General features: G+C 43.9%; 1 protein-coding gene across 1 annotated transcript in view; it reads left to right on the top strand.

Moving 5' to 3' along the window:
- The window catches only part of LOC130114453 (cGMP-inhibited 3',5'-cyclic phosphodiesterase 3A-like), a 140,263-nt gene that overhangs the window by 94,797 nt on the left and 32,604 nt on the right, over positions 1-12,862 (top strand). Inside the window, 2 exon segments of the mRNA XM_056282334.1 lie at positions 10,885-10,968; positions 10,971-11,147. Coding sequence (XP_056138309.1) covers positions 10,885-10,968; positions 10,971-11,147 — 261 coding nt within the window.

The following is a 12,862-nucleotide window of genomic DNA, read 5'->3' as shown; positions in this document are numbered from 1 at the left end:
CAAATATGCAACCTCTCTGTTTCAGTATTCCATTAATAATCGCCATTAGACAGAAAGCATTCTGTTCAATGTTTTGTTCTCCGTGCAGGATACATATTTCTTCTGCCGAGTTTCTGGCAAATAAACATGTGGTTCAGCTGCAGCCGTACGACCGACAATCATATTTCCATTACTCAATGTTGTAGCAACAACAGATGCTGCGGTCGTTGTTTTTGATTCACATGAGAAAATGTGAAGCGTATACACGTACAGGCACTCTCACGCGCAAATGGTACTTGCAACCGAGTCATTGTTTAAAACCCACTTAGAGCACCAGATAAGTGCGTTTGGGACAGCTCAAATAGTGTCAGATAAGTTGTTAATCACTCAGAGAGACTCTAAACTGAAATTCACACAGTCTAAGCATGCGAGGTTGGACCCCCTTGCAGGTATAAAATCAACAAAGAATCGTTTGCAAAGGCCATTTTCACCCAGGTCTGGTTCACACACTGCAGCCACAGAAATGTTGACCGAGGGACTCAGCACAGAGAAGGTGTGTTTTTCTCCAGGAGCGATGCAAGAATGTTTTGACTGGATCTGACCTTAGTTTACATTAGCTGTTGGCCAGCTCCTAATCTATGGTGTTTCTATTGACATAATGCTCCCAAATGTGATGGCAGAGCCTGCTAAAGCCATTGATTATGTGTGCCGGTGTGATTCAGTGGGAATTCATCGTTGATTGCTTATGGTTAGTTAACTGTAAGACCAAAAAAAAAAAAGAAAAGAAAAGAAAAAACCTAAGAGGATGTTTGCAAATGGAGACGGTATTGACACTTGTTGCCTCAGCAAGACTTTTAGAATATATACTGTACGTTTGACACAGTTTTATTCACATCGGTGGGAAGATGCATGGGGGGGAGCAGACCACTTTAACTCAAGTAAGATTTATTTACAGCAGGGTTTCATAAGCTCAGCCCCTCACTCAACCCACATTAACCTTTCCAAGAGCAGACCAGAGTCTTCAATAATCCCCTTTTTCAAAGGCTGGAAGCAGACGCTCAAAACAGTTCTCATTAATAAAAGTAGACGCCGTCCAAAGTGTCAGAGCATCGGCGTTCCAGGGCTCTCTCCACCTGCTCAGAAACACGCATACAATACTTAATGGTAGAGAGGTTAATTACAAACAGGTGTCCCTCATAGCCCAGATAAACCAGTTCTTAATCTTCCTGCCTCCAATCCAAGGCTACGTTCCCACGTTCAGACCTCACCATAACTCCCACAGAATTCCAATGTTCTTCCTCAAACATGACAGTTTGGACTTTTTCAGAGCCATGTGAACACACACACACACACACACACACACACACACACACACACACACACACACACACACACACACACAAATATGTAAACACATTTTAATTTCCATTTTGGGCCATTTTCAGATGTGGTCCAGAATGAGATACACATATGTGACTTTGCAACCTGAGTGTAAATGGTAAAATTGGAATTCTTGCAGATTTTATGTCACTGCATGGCACAGATCCGAGTGGTCAGACAAACGTGGAAGACATTAATAATGGAGGTGTCAGAAAACATAACAAAGTCACTGATTGATATTTGGGCTCATGTCTAGTGAAATGGCTGAGACTTCACTGGTTCTGTGTGCTTATGAGTGTAATCTGGGTCTGTTTGCACTGAAAATATCAAGACCTCTGGCACTTCAGTATACCACTTTATTCCACTGCTATCATCTCAAATGGTCTGGTGTGACAACCACGGGAAGTATTGTCACAATTCTAGCAAACAAGAAATGAACAAGATATGATGCTCGCTATGAGGTATGATAAAAATGAACATGGGATTTTAGGGTTTTTTTCTTTTGGATTTTCCCCCCTTTTTCTACCCAGTTGTACTTGGCCAATTACCCCACTCTTCCGAGCCTTCCCAGTCGCTGCTCCACCCCCTCTGCCGATCCAGGGAGCGCTGCAGACTACCGCATATCTCATACGTGTGGGGTCGCCAGCCACTTCTTTTCACCTGACAGTGAGGAGTTTCGCCAGGGGGATGTAGCGCATGGGAAGATCATGTTATCCCCCCCCCCCAACCCCCTGAACAGGTGCCCCTGCCGGGCAGAGGAGGTGCTGGTGTAGCGACTAGGGCACACACCCACATCCGGCTTCTCACCCGCAGACACGGCCAATTGTGTGTAGGGACGCCCGACCAAGCCAGAGGCAACACGGGGATTCGAACCGGCGATCCCTGCAGTGGTAGGCAACGGATTAAACCGCCACGCTATCCAGACCCCCCCGATTTTAGATGTTTTTCTTCAGCAATGACTTGTTGGTGGTAGAGGTTGCAGCATAAACATGTGTGGTCCATTGCTGAAGAAAATAATGGAACTAAAATTTAATTTTAAACATGCTTTTTAATGAGCATCATTCCCTGTGTGTAAAGAAAACGATCAGGTCTTCTACATTGAAGTAATAAAAAAATATATATACAATGCCCCTTTAAGTAGATGGAAAGTGCTAAATTACCAACAGCTAAAGCTGATTAGCTTTAGCTAATCCACTCTCAGTGTTAATAAAGTGTGCATGGAAATTTGATAGATATTATTTCATTGGCAGGATTAAATGAATAGATATTAGCTACGTATCACTTGGTGATAAACCCAGTCACTACCAGCAGCATGCAGGCACAGTCACATGGACGACAGTGGTATTGAAGAGGACTCAACAGCTCGTCGTGATTCCCATTTAATCCAAAACAGTGCAAACCTAATTGATAGTGTCTTGATGCATGTTCAATAATCCAGGTAAGAAAATCAAAGAAGGCCGAATGTAAATCAGTGGTAATTCTGTATGTGGCAGGAGTGTTGGAACAGTTGAGATGTGTATTTTCCAAACACCGCATCTCACTTGCTTTCAAACTCCAAAACATGGTGCGCCAGAAGTTGGTCCACCCCAAGGATTGGGTCCCCTGGCAAAAACAGAACAATATAGTGTACGCTACGCTGTTAAGTACCAAGAGCATTGCTGTGACTTGTACATCGGGTAAACCAATCAGATGCTGGCTAAGAGGATGGCACAATACAGGGGAGCTAACACGTCAGACCAGGACTCCACATTCTACACCCATCTACCGGCCAGTGGCCACTCTTTGATAGGGAGGAACGCTGGCTTGAATGGGGTGTCAAAGAGGCCATCTATGTGTAGAGAGAACGACCATCCCTGAACCGGGGGGGTACATCTGTCACCATCTTACAATGCTGTGATTGCAAACATTCCCCAATCCTCTGTGAATAGTGCACATGGCCAGTAGAGCTCAAGTTAATGGTCACACTCATATTTGCATATGAAACTGATCATTGGTTTCGGTACTGTATTGTTTATAAAGGTGGGGATACCCTCAGTCAGTTGAGACTGAAGAGGTCACTTTGTTGAGTTATGAAACGTATCTGTCAGTAAACGTTGGATCCAGATGAACTGATTCAACCTTCCTTGACCTAATTGATAGTGGTGTTGATGTTGTGGTATCAGTTGGTAAAGGCCATTTACTAGCTTGATCTGTCATATCTTCTTGCTAGTCACAACAATTTTGCTTCTTTTTCAAACCCATCACTATCACAAGTTTTCCTCTAAATTTGACTGGTGTGCCGATGACTTGAAATGCTGTGCACCCGATGGTTTGTCCCAGGTAGGTCTTATCTGAAAGTAACTGTTAAAATAAGCATTCATTTTACATATGCTTGCATGTAAAACTTCAGGATTGTAACTTCGACTAATGATGTAGGTACATTCAATAGAGCACTTGGCCTTCCCTTCTTTCTTTCCCTGTTTGGAATAATTTGGTGCTCCTGACCCCACTGTTTGACCTCACCTGGCTGTTGATCGATACCTTTACTTTGCCAACTTGAAAATACTTTTCTTTACCCATTTATAGAAATTGAAATAGTTGTGCACTGTTTCTTCCTATTTCAACAGAGGTAAACAAACCTAAACTATGTCTGGAGAACAGATGATTCAGATGTGTAGATCGTGACTAGTCAATCAGAATCAGAAATTCTTTTATTGCCATGTGAATTACATGCACTTGGAATTTAGCTTAGCAATTGGTCACAAACAGGAATTTATGTTGAACAGGTATGGCAGAGAGAGCCCCAGCTTTTAAGTCTCATCATCATCAGCCACTTCTCCGGGGTCGGGTCGCGGTGGCAGCAAGCTAAATAGGGCACTCCAGACATCCCTCTCCCCAGCAACACCCTCCATCTCCTCCTGGGGTACCCCAAGGTGTTCCCAGGCCAGATTGGACATGTAGTCCCTCCAGCGAGTTCTGGGTCTACCCCGGGGTCTCCCCCCAGTTAGACATGCCCGGAAATCCTCCAAAGGAAGGCGCCCAGGAAGTATCCTAATCAGATGCTAGAACCACCTCAACTGGCTCCTTTTGATGCGAAGGAGCAGCGGCTCTACTCCGAGCTCCCTCCAGATGTCTGAGCTCCTCACCCTATCTCAAAGGCTGAGCCCAGACACCCTATGGAGGAAACTAATTTCAGCCACTTGTAACCGCGATCTCACCCTTTCGGTCACTACTCGAAGCTCATGGCCATAGGTGAGGGTTGGAACGAAGATTGACTGGTAAATTGAGAACTTTGCCTTCTGGCTCAACTCCCTCTTCACCACAATGACCCGGTACAACGTCCGCATTACTGCTGATGCTGCACCAATCCGCATGTCATCTTAAATTACTAGGGAACATATTGAGGTCAACAAGAAAAGTAATAATTTAGTGAGAGATTCAGTGACAATGAGAACGAGTCTCCTAGCTCACATTCCCAACCTTCTCACAGCACCTGGAGCTGAAAATTTCCCACACTGTCATTTTCATGTCAGATTTGGCATATTAGTGGTCCTCTCTCTGTGCAAAACTTAAAATGAAATATTCATCATTCGCTGTCTTTTTAACGACAACTCACCTTCAGTTTTGGGGTTGGTGAAGCCTTGCACCATGCTTATCCGTTGTGCAAAGTGTCTTTGTATGAGCATGCATGTTTGGTCATGAGTATATTGCTGTGTGTGTTTGTGTGTGTGTGTATACACTTCTACAGTACACTAGCAAACAACCTACAGAACATCCCAGGAGACCTGTGTCGTGCACATTTCAGCTTCACACAGGGGAAAAAAGGGGGGGAGGAGAGGATGGGGAGAGGATTTTTCCTCAAGCCACCCATACGACCACGGTCTTTAAAATGTTTATTTTGCTCAACATGCCAGCTACGTGTCAGATATAAGTCGTCTATAAGTCTGTATCATACCTGCGTGAAGGATACTCTCATACATAGCCAACTTGTACCTTAGCATTTTTCAGAGCCACATGGAAAGTCGTTTAGCTCTAGTGACGGATCTAATGTGACCAGGAAAACAAAACGCAAAACTGTCAGGGTTCCCACAAGCCTGAGCAAACAAAAGGCATCTATCTACACATGTGTTATTCAAGTTGAGGGTTCGACCCTTTGCAACTTAGCCAACCTAAACAGAATAATTCTGTGTGCCTGGCAGCTGGTGTCAAAGTGAATGGGACTTTGGGGGTAAAGAAATCTGATAACATTCTTTACGGGTGAAAAAGGGTACTTTTGTGTGCTTACTTGCTGGCAGCCAGTGCTGACCTGGGTTCAGTTGTGGTTGCTTGTGTGCCCTGGGCACAGTAATTGATAGAGGGTTGTGAACTTTTCACTTTTACCTCTCAGACAAGGCCACTTCATGTGGCTACGGTGTCTTTAAAGCCGCGGGGTGAACAGTTTGTTGAAAGAGACGTCCAGAAACCAGAGCAGAGGTCTGGTGGCCATCTGAGGAGTAAGGGATGAGGATGTCAGAAGGTCAGATTCCGGCTGAGACGTTGCTCGTGAGCCCCCTTTGTTCAGCGCTGATCAAGTCACGTCCAGCTGTGCTAAATATGTTTTCCATCCTCATGTTTTACATGACCTGTCCAAATGTTTAAAATGCTGTGTGAAATACAGTCATACAAGTAGGTGTCTACCCCTACTACTGCAAATTACCCCTCTGCACGCCTCTTCCCGCTGTTTTCCTGCTCTCCGAGCTACAGGGAACCATATAGGGTATAGAATAGCGCCTCTGTTTTGTGACTACGTTCCTGTAGGAGGGTGTTTGCACATGTACCGTGATATATCTGTCCCTGTGTGTGTGTGTGTGTGTGTGTGTGTGTGTGTGTGTGTGTGTGTGTGTGTGTGTGTGTCTTGGTTTGTTGCTGTGACCGTTGTGTACTTTGCAAAGTCCGGCTGGGGATCAGGACAGCAACATAAATCTAAAAGCTGGATCAAAGTCCCAAATTAGCAACCCATAACTTGCTGTCTGTCGTTTTCTTCGTGTTTGGGTGTTGTTTTTGGAGGATCGTTTGTTTCATTTCGGGCCATGTCGGAGGGCCGGTTCAATGCACTCTTCCAAAATGAATTGGTTATGGATGTGTGTGATGTTGTTGTCCTCAAAGAAACACCCGCTATAGGGGCGCCCAGGTAGCGTGGCAGTTTATTCTGTTGCCTACCAACACGGGGATCGCCGGTTCGAATCCCCTTGTTACCTCTGGCTTGGCCGGGCGTCCCTACAGACACAATTGGCTGTGTCTGCGGGTGGTAAGCCAGATGTGGGTATGTGTTCTGGTCACTGCACTAGTGCCTCTTCTGGTTGGTCGGGGCGCCTGTTCAGGGGGGAGGGGGAACTGGGGGAAATTGCGTGATCCTCCCCCTGGTGAAACTTCTCACTGTCGGGTGAAAAGAAGCGGCTGGCGACTCCACATGTATGGGAGGAGGCATGTGGTAGTCTGCAGCCCTCCCCGGATCAGCAGAGGGGGTGGAGCAGAGAAGAGTGGGGTAATTGGCTGGATACATTTGGGGAGAAAAGAGGGGGGGGACACTCACTACACTCACATGGGACAAAGCTCTGAATGCATAATGAGGTGCAGCAGAGGTACTCAGCCACATTATTTTTGCAGGCAGGCTGCGTCACTTTCACATCATCCCTAAGCTTTTATCGTTACTGTGGAAGTTGTGGCTGTTGAAATTCAGACAGTGAAAGGATGAGCAGATATGAGCAGAGATACATCGGATAAATAGGAAGGTATGCCCTTTGTCTGGAATCAAAGACAAAGGAGAAGATGAACTTCAGTGCCTCTCCTACAAGAGAAAAATAAAAGCTGTGAGTGTGACATCATTGTCACCGGTAACCGCTTCGTGTTGTCATGAAGGGGTTACTGACATATTCTGTTGAAGGTTCTGGCTCTTTGGAGGAAGAGCACAATATACAATGCTCTCAAACATGCAATATTTAATGACCAATGTATTAAGACCTGCAGTCATTCAGTTCAACTTTCCCTTTCCACAGTCTAAATAATCAGCTTTGCAGAGTTTGTATACAACAGTCCAGCAGTTATAACAAAACAGTCAGACAAACAATCCAGTGTCAGCTTGTCAGTGTATATCTTCTGTCTGCCTGTTGAAGCGCACATATACACTACCGTTCAAAAGTTTGGGATCACCCAAACAATTTCGTGTTTTCCATGAAAAGTCACACTTATTCACCACCATATGTTGTGAAATGAATAGAAAATAGAGTCAAGACATTGACAAGGTTAGAAAAAATGATTTGTATTTGAAATAAGATTTTTTTTACATCAAACTTTGCTTTCGTCAAAGAATCCTCCATTTGCAGCAATTACAGCATTGCAGACCTTTGTCATTCTAGCTGTTAATTTGTTGAGGTAATCTGGAGAAATTGCACCCCACGCTTCCAGAAGCAGCTCCCACAAGTTGGATTGGTTGGATGGGCACTTCTTTGAGCAGATTGAGTTTCTGGAGCATCACATTTGTGGGGTCAATTAAACGCTCAAAATGGCCAGAAAAAGAGAACTTTCATCTGAAACTCGACAGTCTATTCTTGTTCTTAGAAATGAAGGCTATTCCATGCGAGAAATTGCTAAGAAATTGAAGATTTCCTACACCGGTGTGTACTACTCCCTTCAGAGGACAGCACAAACAGGCTCTAACAGGTACTATTTAATGAAGATGCCAGTTGGGGACCTGTGAGGCGTCTGTTTCTCAAACTAGAGACTCTAATGTACTTATCTTCTTGCTCAGTTGTGCAACGCGGCCTCCCACTTCTTTTTCTACTCTGGTTAGAGCCTGTTTGTGCTGTCCTCTGAAGGGAGTAGTACACACCGGTGTAGGAAATCTTCAATTTCTTAGCAATTTCTCGCATGGAATAGCCTTCATTTCTAAGAACAAGAATAGACTGTCGAGTTTCAGATGAAAGTTCTCTTTTTCTGGCCATTTTGAGCGTTTAATTGACCCCACAAATGTGATGCTCCAGAAACTCAATCTGCTCAAAGAAGTGCCCATCCAACCAATCCAACTTGTGGGAGCTGCTTCTGGAAGCGTGGGGTGCAATTTCTCCAGATTACCTCAACAAATTAACAGCTAGAATGCCAAAGGTCTGCAATGCTGTAATTGCTGCAAATGGAGGATTCTTTGACGAAAGCAAAGTTTGATGTAAAAAAAAATCTTATTTCAAATACAAATCATTATTTCTAACCTTGTCAATGTCTTGACTCTATTTTCTATTCATTTCACAACATATGGTGGTGAATAAGTGTGACTTTTCATGGAAAACACAAAATTGTTTGGGTGATCCCAAACTTTTGAACGGTAGTGTATATAGAAAACAGTCCTCCTTCCCGCCCGTTTCCCCTACCACCAACCCAGCTTCATATGCGTGCATGAGCTTGCCCGTCATAACTGGAAAAATTAATTTGTTGTTGACAAGCTATGCATGTAAAAAAAAAAGACATGCATGTTAGGGTTAATACTCCTGCCTGTGCCCCTGAGCAAGGCAATGGAAAGAAGAACTGGAGTTGGTCCCGGGGTGCTGCAGCTGCCCACTGCCCCTATATAATCGGATGGGTTAAATGCGGAGAACACACTCATTCTTAGATAAAGACATTTTTTTCAGTGAATCTCTTAGTGACACCATTATTGTTGTTCTGAGCCACCGTTTTATTTATAAGCGAAGTTTTTATAAAGATCGCTATATCCAAATTATCAGCAGCATCTTGCATGACGTCCTCTGTCCAAGATCTGTGGCAGCCTGGGCTGCGCATAAGGGGAGGGGGCTTTCTGGGGCTCAGCTGCTGGGGGGCGGGGGGCATGGAGGCCATGTTCATCCCAAATATAAGCAATGATAATGGCAATACTTGCCATTGAGTGTGAAATGGCTAAACAGATGGACTTTAAATATATTATAAAGGACTTTACGTCCAGTAAGACATGGGAGATGGCTGAGTAAAGCAGAATTGGGTGGGGGGCATTCATTGGACCTTTTCAGGGGCCCAGCCATTTCTGTGGGCGGGCCGGATGGCAGCTGTTAATGCAAACAAAAACAAAAAAATCAGCGAATCTCTTTAGTTTCCCCAACATTTAGTTTGTGAAGCACTTTTGCACTTAAAGGTGTAAAGTATTTATTAATATGAATGCTATTTAGTCTCCAACGTGGCGACAAGAAGAAGCACAGCAGAAAAGCTATGCAAGCAAATGAGTGACAAGCGGTAGGCCCCGCCTGTCCCAGAGAGCTCACCTGACTGGTTGAGGCATACTGGGAGCGGTGAGATTTAGAGATTCCTGAACACAGACCACAGGGTTAAACACAGAGGCTGGATTTTTCTCGCAGACCATTTGACTTACTCATAGCTGTAAAAGCAACTTGAATTTTTTCATAAATAACACTGAAAAAAATTTGTATACTCCAGTTTTCATAATAGTATTACGATATACAGTGGTGCTTGAAAGTTTGTGAACCCTTTAGAATTTTCTATATTTCTGCATAAATATGACCTAAAACGTCATCAGATTTTCACACATGTCCTGAAAGTAGATAAAGAGAACCCAATTAAACAAATGGCACAAAAATATTATACTCTGTCATTTATTTATTGAGGAAAATGATCCAATATTACATATCTGTGAGTGGCAAAAGTATGTGAACCTTTGCTTTCAGTATCTGCTGCATGATTCATGTTCTGTTGAGATTCAGTTCACGGACAGAAGTCCTGACATTTCCCTTAAGAATTCACTGGTATAATTCCGAATTCATTGTTTCATCAATGATGGCAAGCCGTCCTGGCTCAGATGCAGCAAAACAGGCCCAAACCATGATACTAACACCACCATGTTTCACAGATGGGATAAGGTTCTTATGCTGGAATGCAGTGTTTTCCTTTCTCCAAACCTAACGCTTCTCATTTAAACCAAAAAGTTCTTATTTTGTTCTCATGATCCATCCACAAAACATTTTTCCAATAGACTTCTGGCTTGTCCACGTGATCTTTAGCAAACTTCAGACGGGCAGCAATGTTCTTTTTGGAGAGCAGTGGCTTTCTCCTTGCAACCCTGCCATGCACACCATTGTTGTTCAGTGACACGGGGAGTACATGCAAACTCCACACAGAAACCCAGGACCTTCTTACTGTGAGGCAACAGTGCTAAATACTGGGCCACCATGCAGCCACGTCGCTTTGGATAAAAGCGTCTGCTAAATGAAATTGTAACATTGTAACATTGTTTAATGAATCATACGGTGATATGAATCATATTGGCAAATTCTTGCCAATACACAGCCCGAATAAATCAGCAGGGAAGACAACTACGAGCTATGTATGTATTCCTTATTGCTCAGATGAGGCACTCCTAATTCTCCCACGCCTACCACACTTACAAACACATGCCCAACACACTTCTGCCCTCATTCAAAAGCCCCGTCACGGCCATTATCAGTGAGCACCACCTACCTGTAGCATTTGCCAATGTCGTTCATTTATGGCCCACTGTGTCCCTCTGCTCCACAGTCTTCAGGCACCACGGTGACAGTGGATATAGCCATGATGGGAGAGGCCCACGGGCTGATCACAGACCTGCTGGCGGACCCCTCCTCCTGCCGCCCAACACCTGTACCTCGCTGAGGGCCGTCAGCAACCTGCTCACCACCCAGCTCACCTTCCAGCCGCTGCACCGGCCGCGGCCCATCCCCCTGCTCAATCTCAGCGATGCCTACACCTGCTCCGACTCCGAGGAGGGGCCCGAGAAGGGAGAGAAGACCTCCATTCCCAAGGTAAGGATGTGATAAGGAATCAATAAGGAAGTCATAGTGTATCCACATTACTTCTTACTTTGTATATTACTTTCTACTCTTTCATTTTATATCACTTCTTACGTTTTTTAGTACTTTTTAATTTTATATATATATTTGGTGTCACTGTGAGCAATTCATTAGTCAAGTTCCTGACAAATTAGATCAGATACAATAAGATAAACTTTATTCATCTTCAAAGGAAAATACTTGCAGATGAAATAGATTCTCATTCTGATTCTGATTATAACACATCAGAAAGTTATGGACTAACGAGGCGTACAGAAGATTTGAAAAGAGAATTTTTTTTTTTTTTACAATCTACATCTTATTTTCGTAGTTTTTGCCATCCTACAAATTGGATATGATATTCTTTTACTCACTAGCCTCTAGGGGTGGGAATCTTTCGGAACCTCACGATTCGATTTCGATTCTTGGGGTCACGATTTTCGATTCAGAAGGATTTCCGATTCGAAGTCGATGATAGATTTGGTACCTAGTGGTGCTAATTTCAGGATCTGTACTCCAGTTCACTGCGCGAAGAAAGGCGGTTGTGGCAAATTATGTCATGAAGACAGACTAAAGCGTGTATAAGATTATGTAGTTTTTATATTTGAAAAAGTTATATCAATTGATTGCAATAATGTGAACACACAAAGGCAAACCTAACCTTTCTCAGTCAAAAACCGACGTGATGGTATGTCGTACCAGTTGTCTGGATCGTAAATCTAAGCCTTCATTTTCGACTACGTTGTAGGGGCGCAGGTCTTTTGAAAGGAAACAGGTGATGGATCTATCCAAAGGAGTTGAATCAAGTGCAACTGGACTTGGTATTTATCAGAATGAGTCTCATCACCAGCCAGTCAGACTAGCTTGGTCTAGTCAGAAAGGCACGAACTGAGGAAGCCTCTTGGATGAGAGGCGAAACATCTTCACGGATATATACCAAGTCCAGTTGCACTTGATTCAACTCCTTTGGATAACCATGACCTGGATGAATGAGAACATTCACAGACGTGATGGATCTAGTTTTTTTTTTTTTTTTTGCCTGTTCAGAATTGGCTGGGAGTTTGGTAAAGTGGTGCAGTGTGCGTTGGTTGTTCGTTAATGTTGCAGGAGGTGGTTGTTCACTCTGGGTGATGGCGTATGATGTGAGGCCTAACATTTGTAGTGTTCCTGAAATACTTAACTTTTGTTTTGCAAATCTTGCACACTGAATGAGTCGTGTCAAGCTCCTTCTTCTCCGGGAGATGGTAAAGTCCAAAATGTGCCCAAAACGCTTGCCTTCGATGATGAGGGGACTGGCTGAATTTGTTGCGGCTCCATTTGTAGAAAGGCTACCAAGAGCTAACGTTAGCAGCCACTGACTAGCCACTGTGGTGTTTTCCAGAAGCCGGAACAGGTGGGCGGCAAGTCGATGTTGTCAGCAGCGAGGAGGCTACTTAAGACTGCAAAAAAAAATAAGAAAAATAAAGTTTTTAAAAATCGATTCAAGGAATTTGTGAATATTCAGAATCGTAGAAGATAAGAATCGCGATTCTTACGTGAATCGAACCCCCCCCAGCCCCAGCCCTACTGGCCTCATTGTTGAGTTTTTGGATACAGGACCTCCGTGGGACACGGCCTTACAGCGGTGTCATACGGCGCAACGAGCGCCAGACATGTTTCAATAAGTTCAATTCAACCCATTTCTCTAA

Source organism: Lampris incognitus, chromosome 6 (assembly GCF_029633865.1).
Source record: "Lampris incognitus isolate fLamInc1 chromosome 6, fLamInc1.hap2, whole genome shotgun sequence".
Classification (NCBI taxonomy): domain Eukaryota; kingdom Metazoa; phylum Chordata; class Actinopteri; order Lampriformes; family Lampridae; genus Lampris; species Lampris incognitus.
Note: the sequence above shows the minus strand (reverse complement) of the source record. Positions and strands in the feature narration are given on the sequence as shown.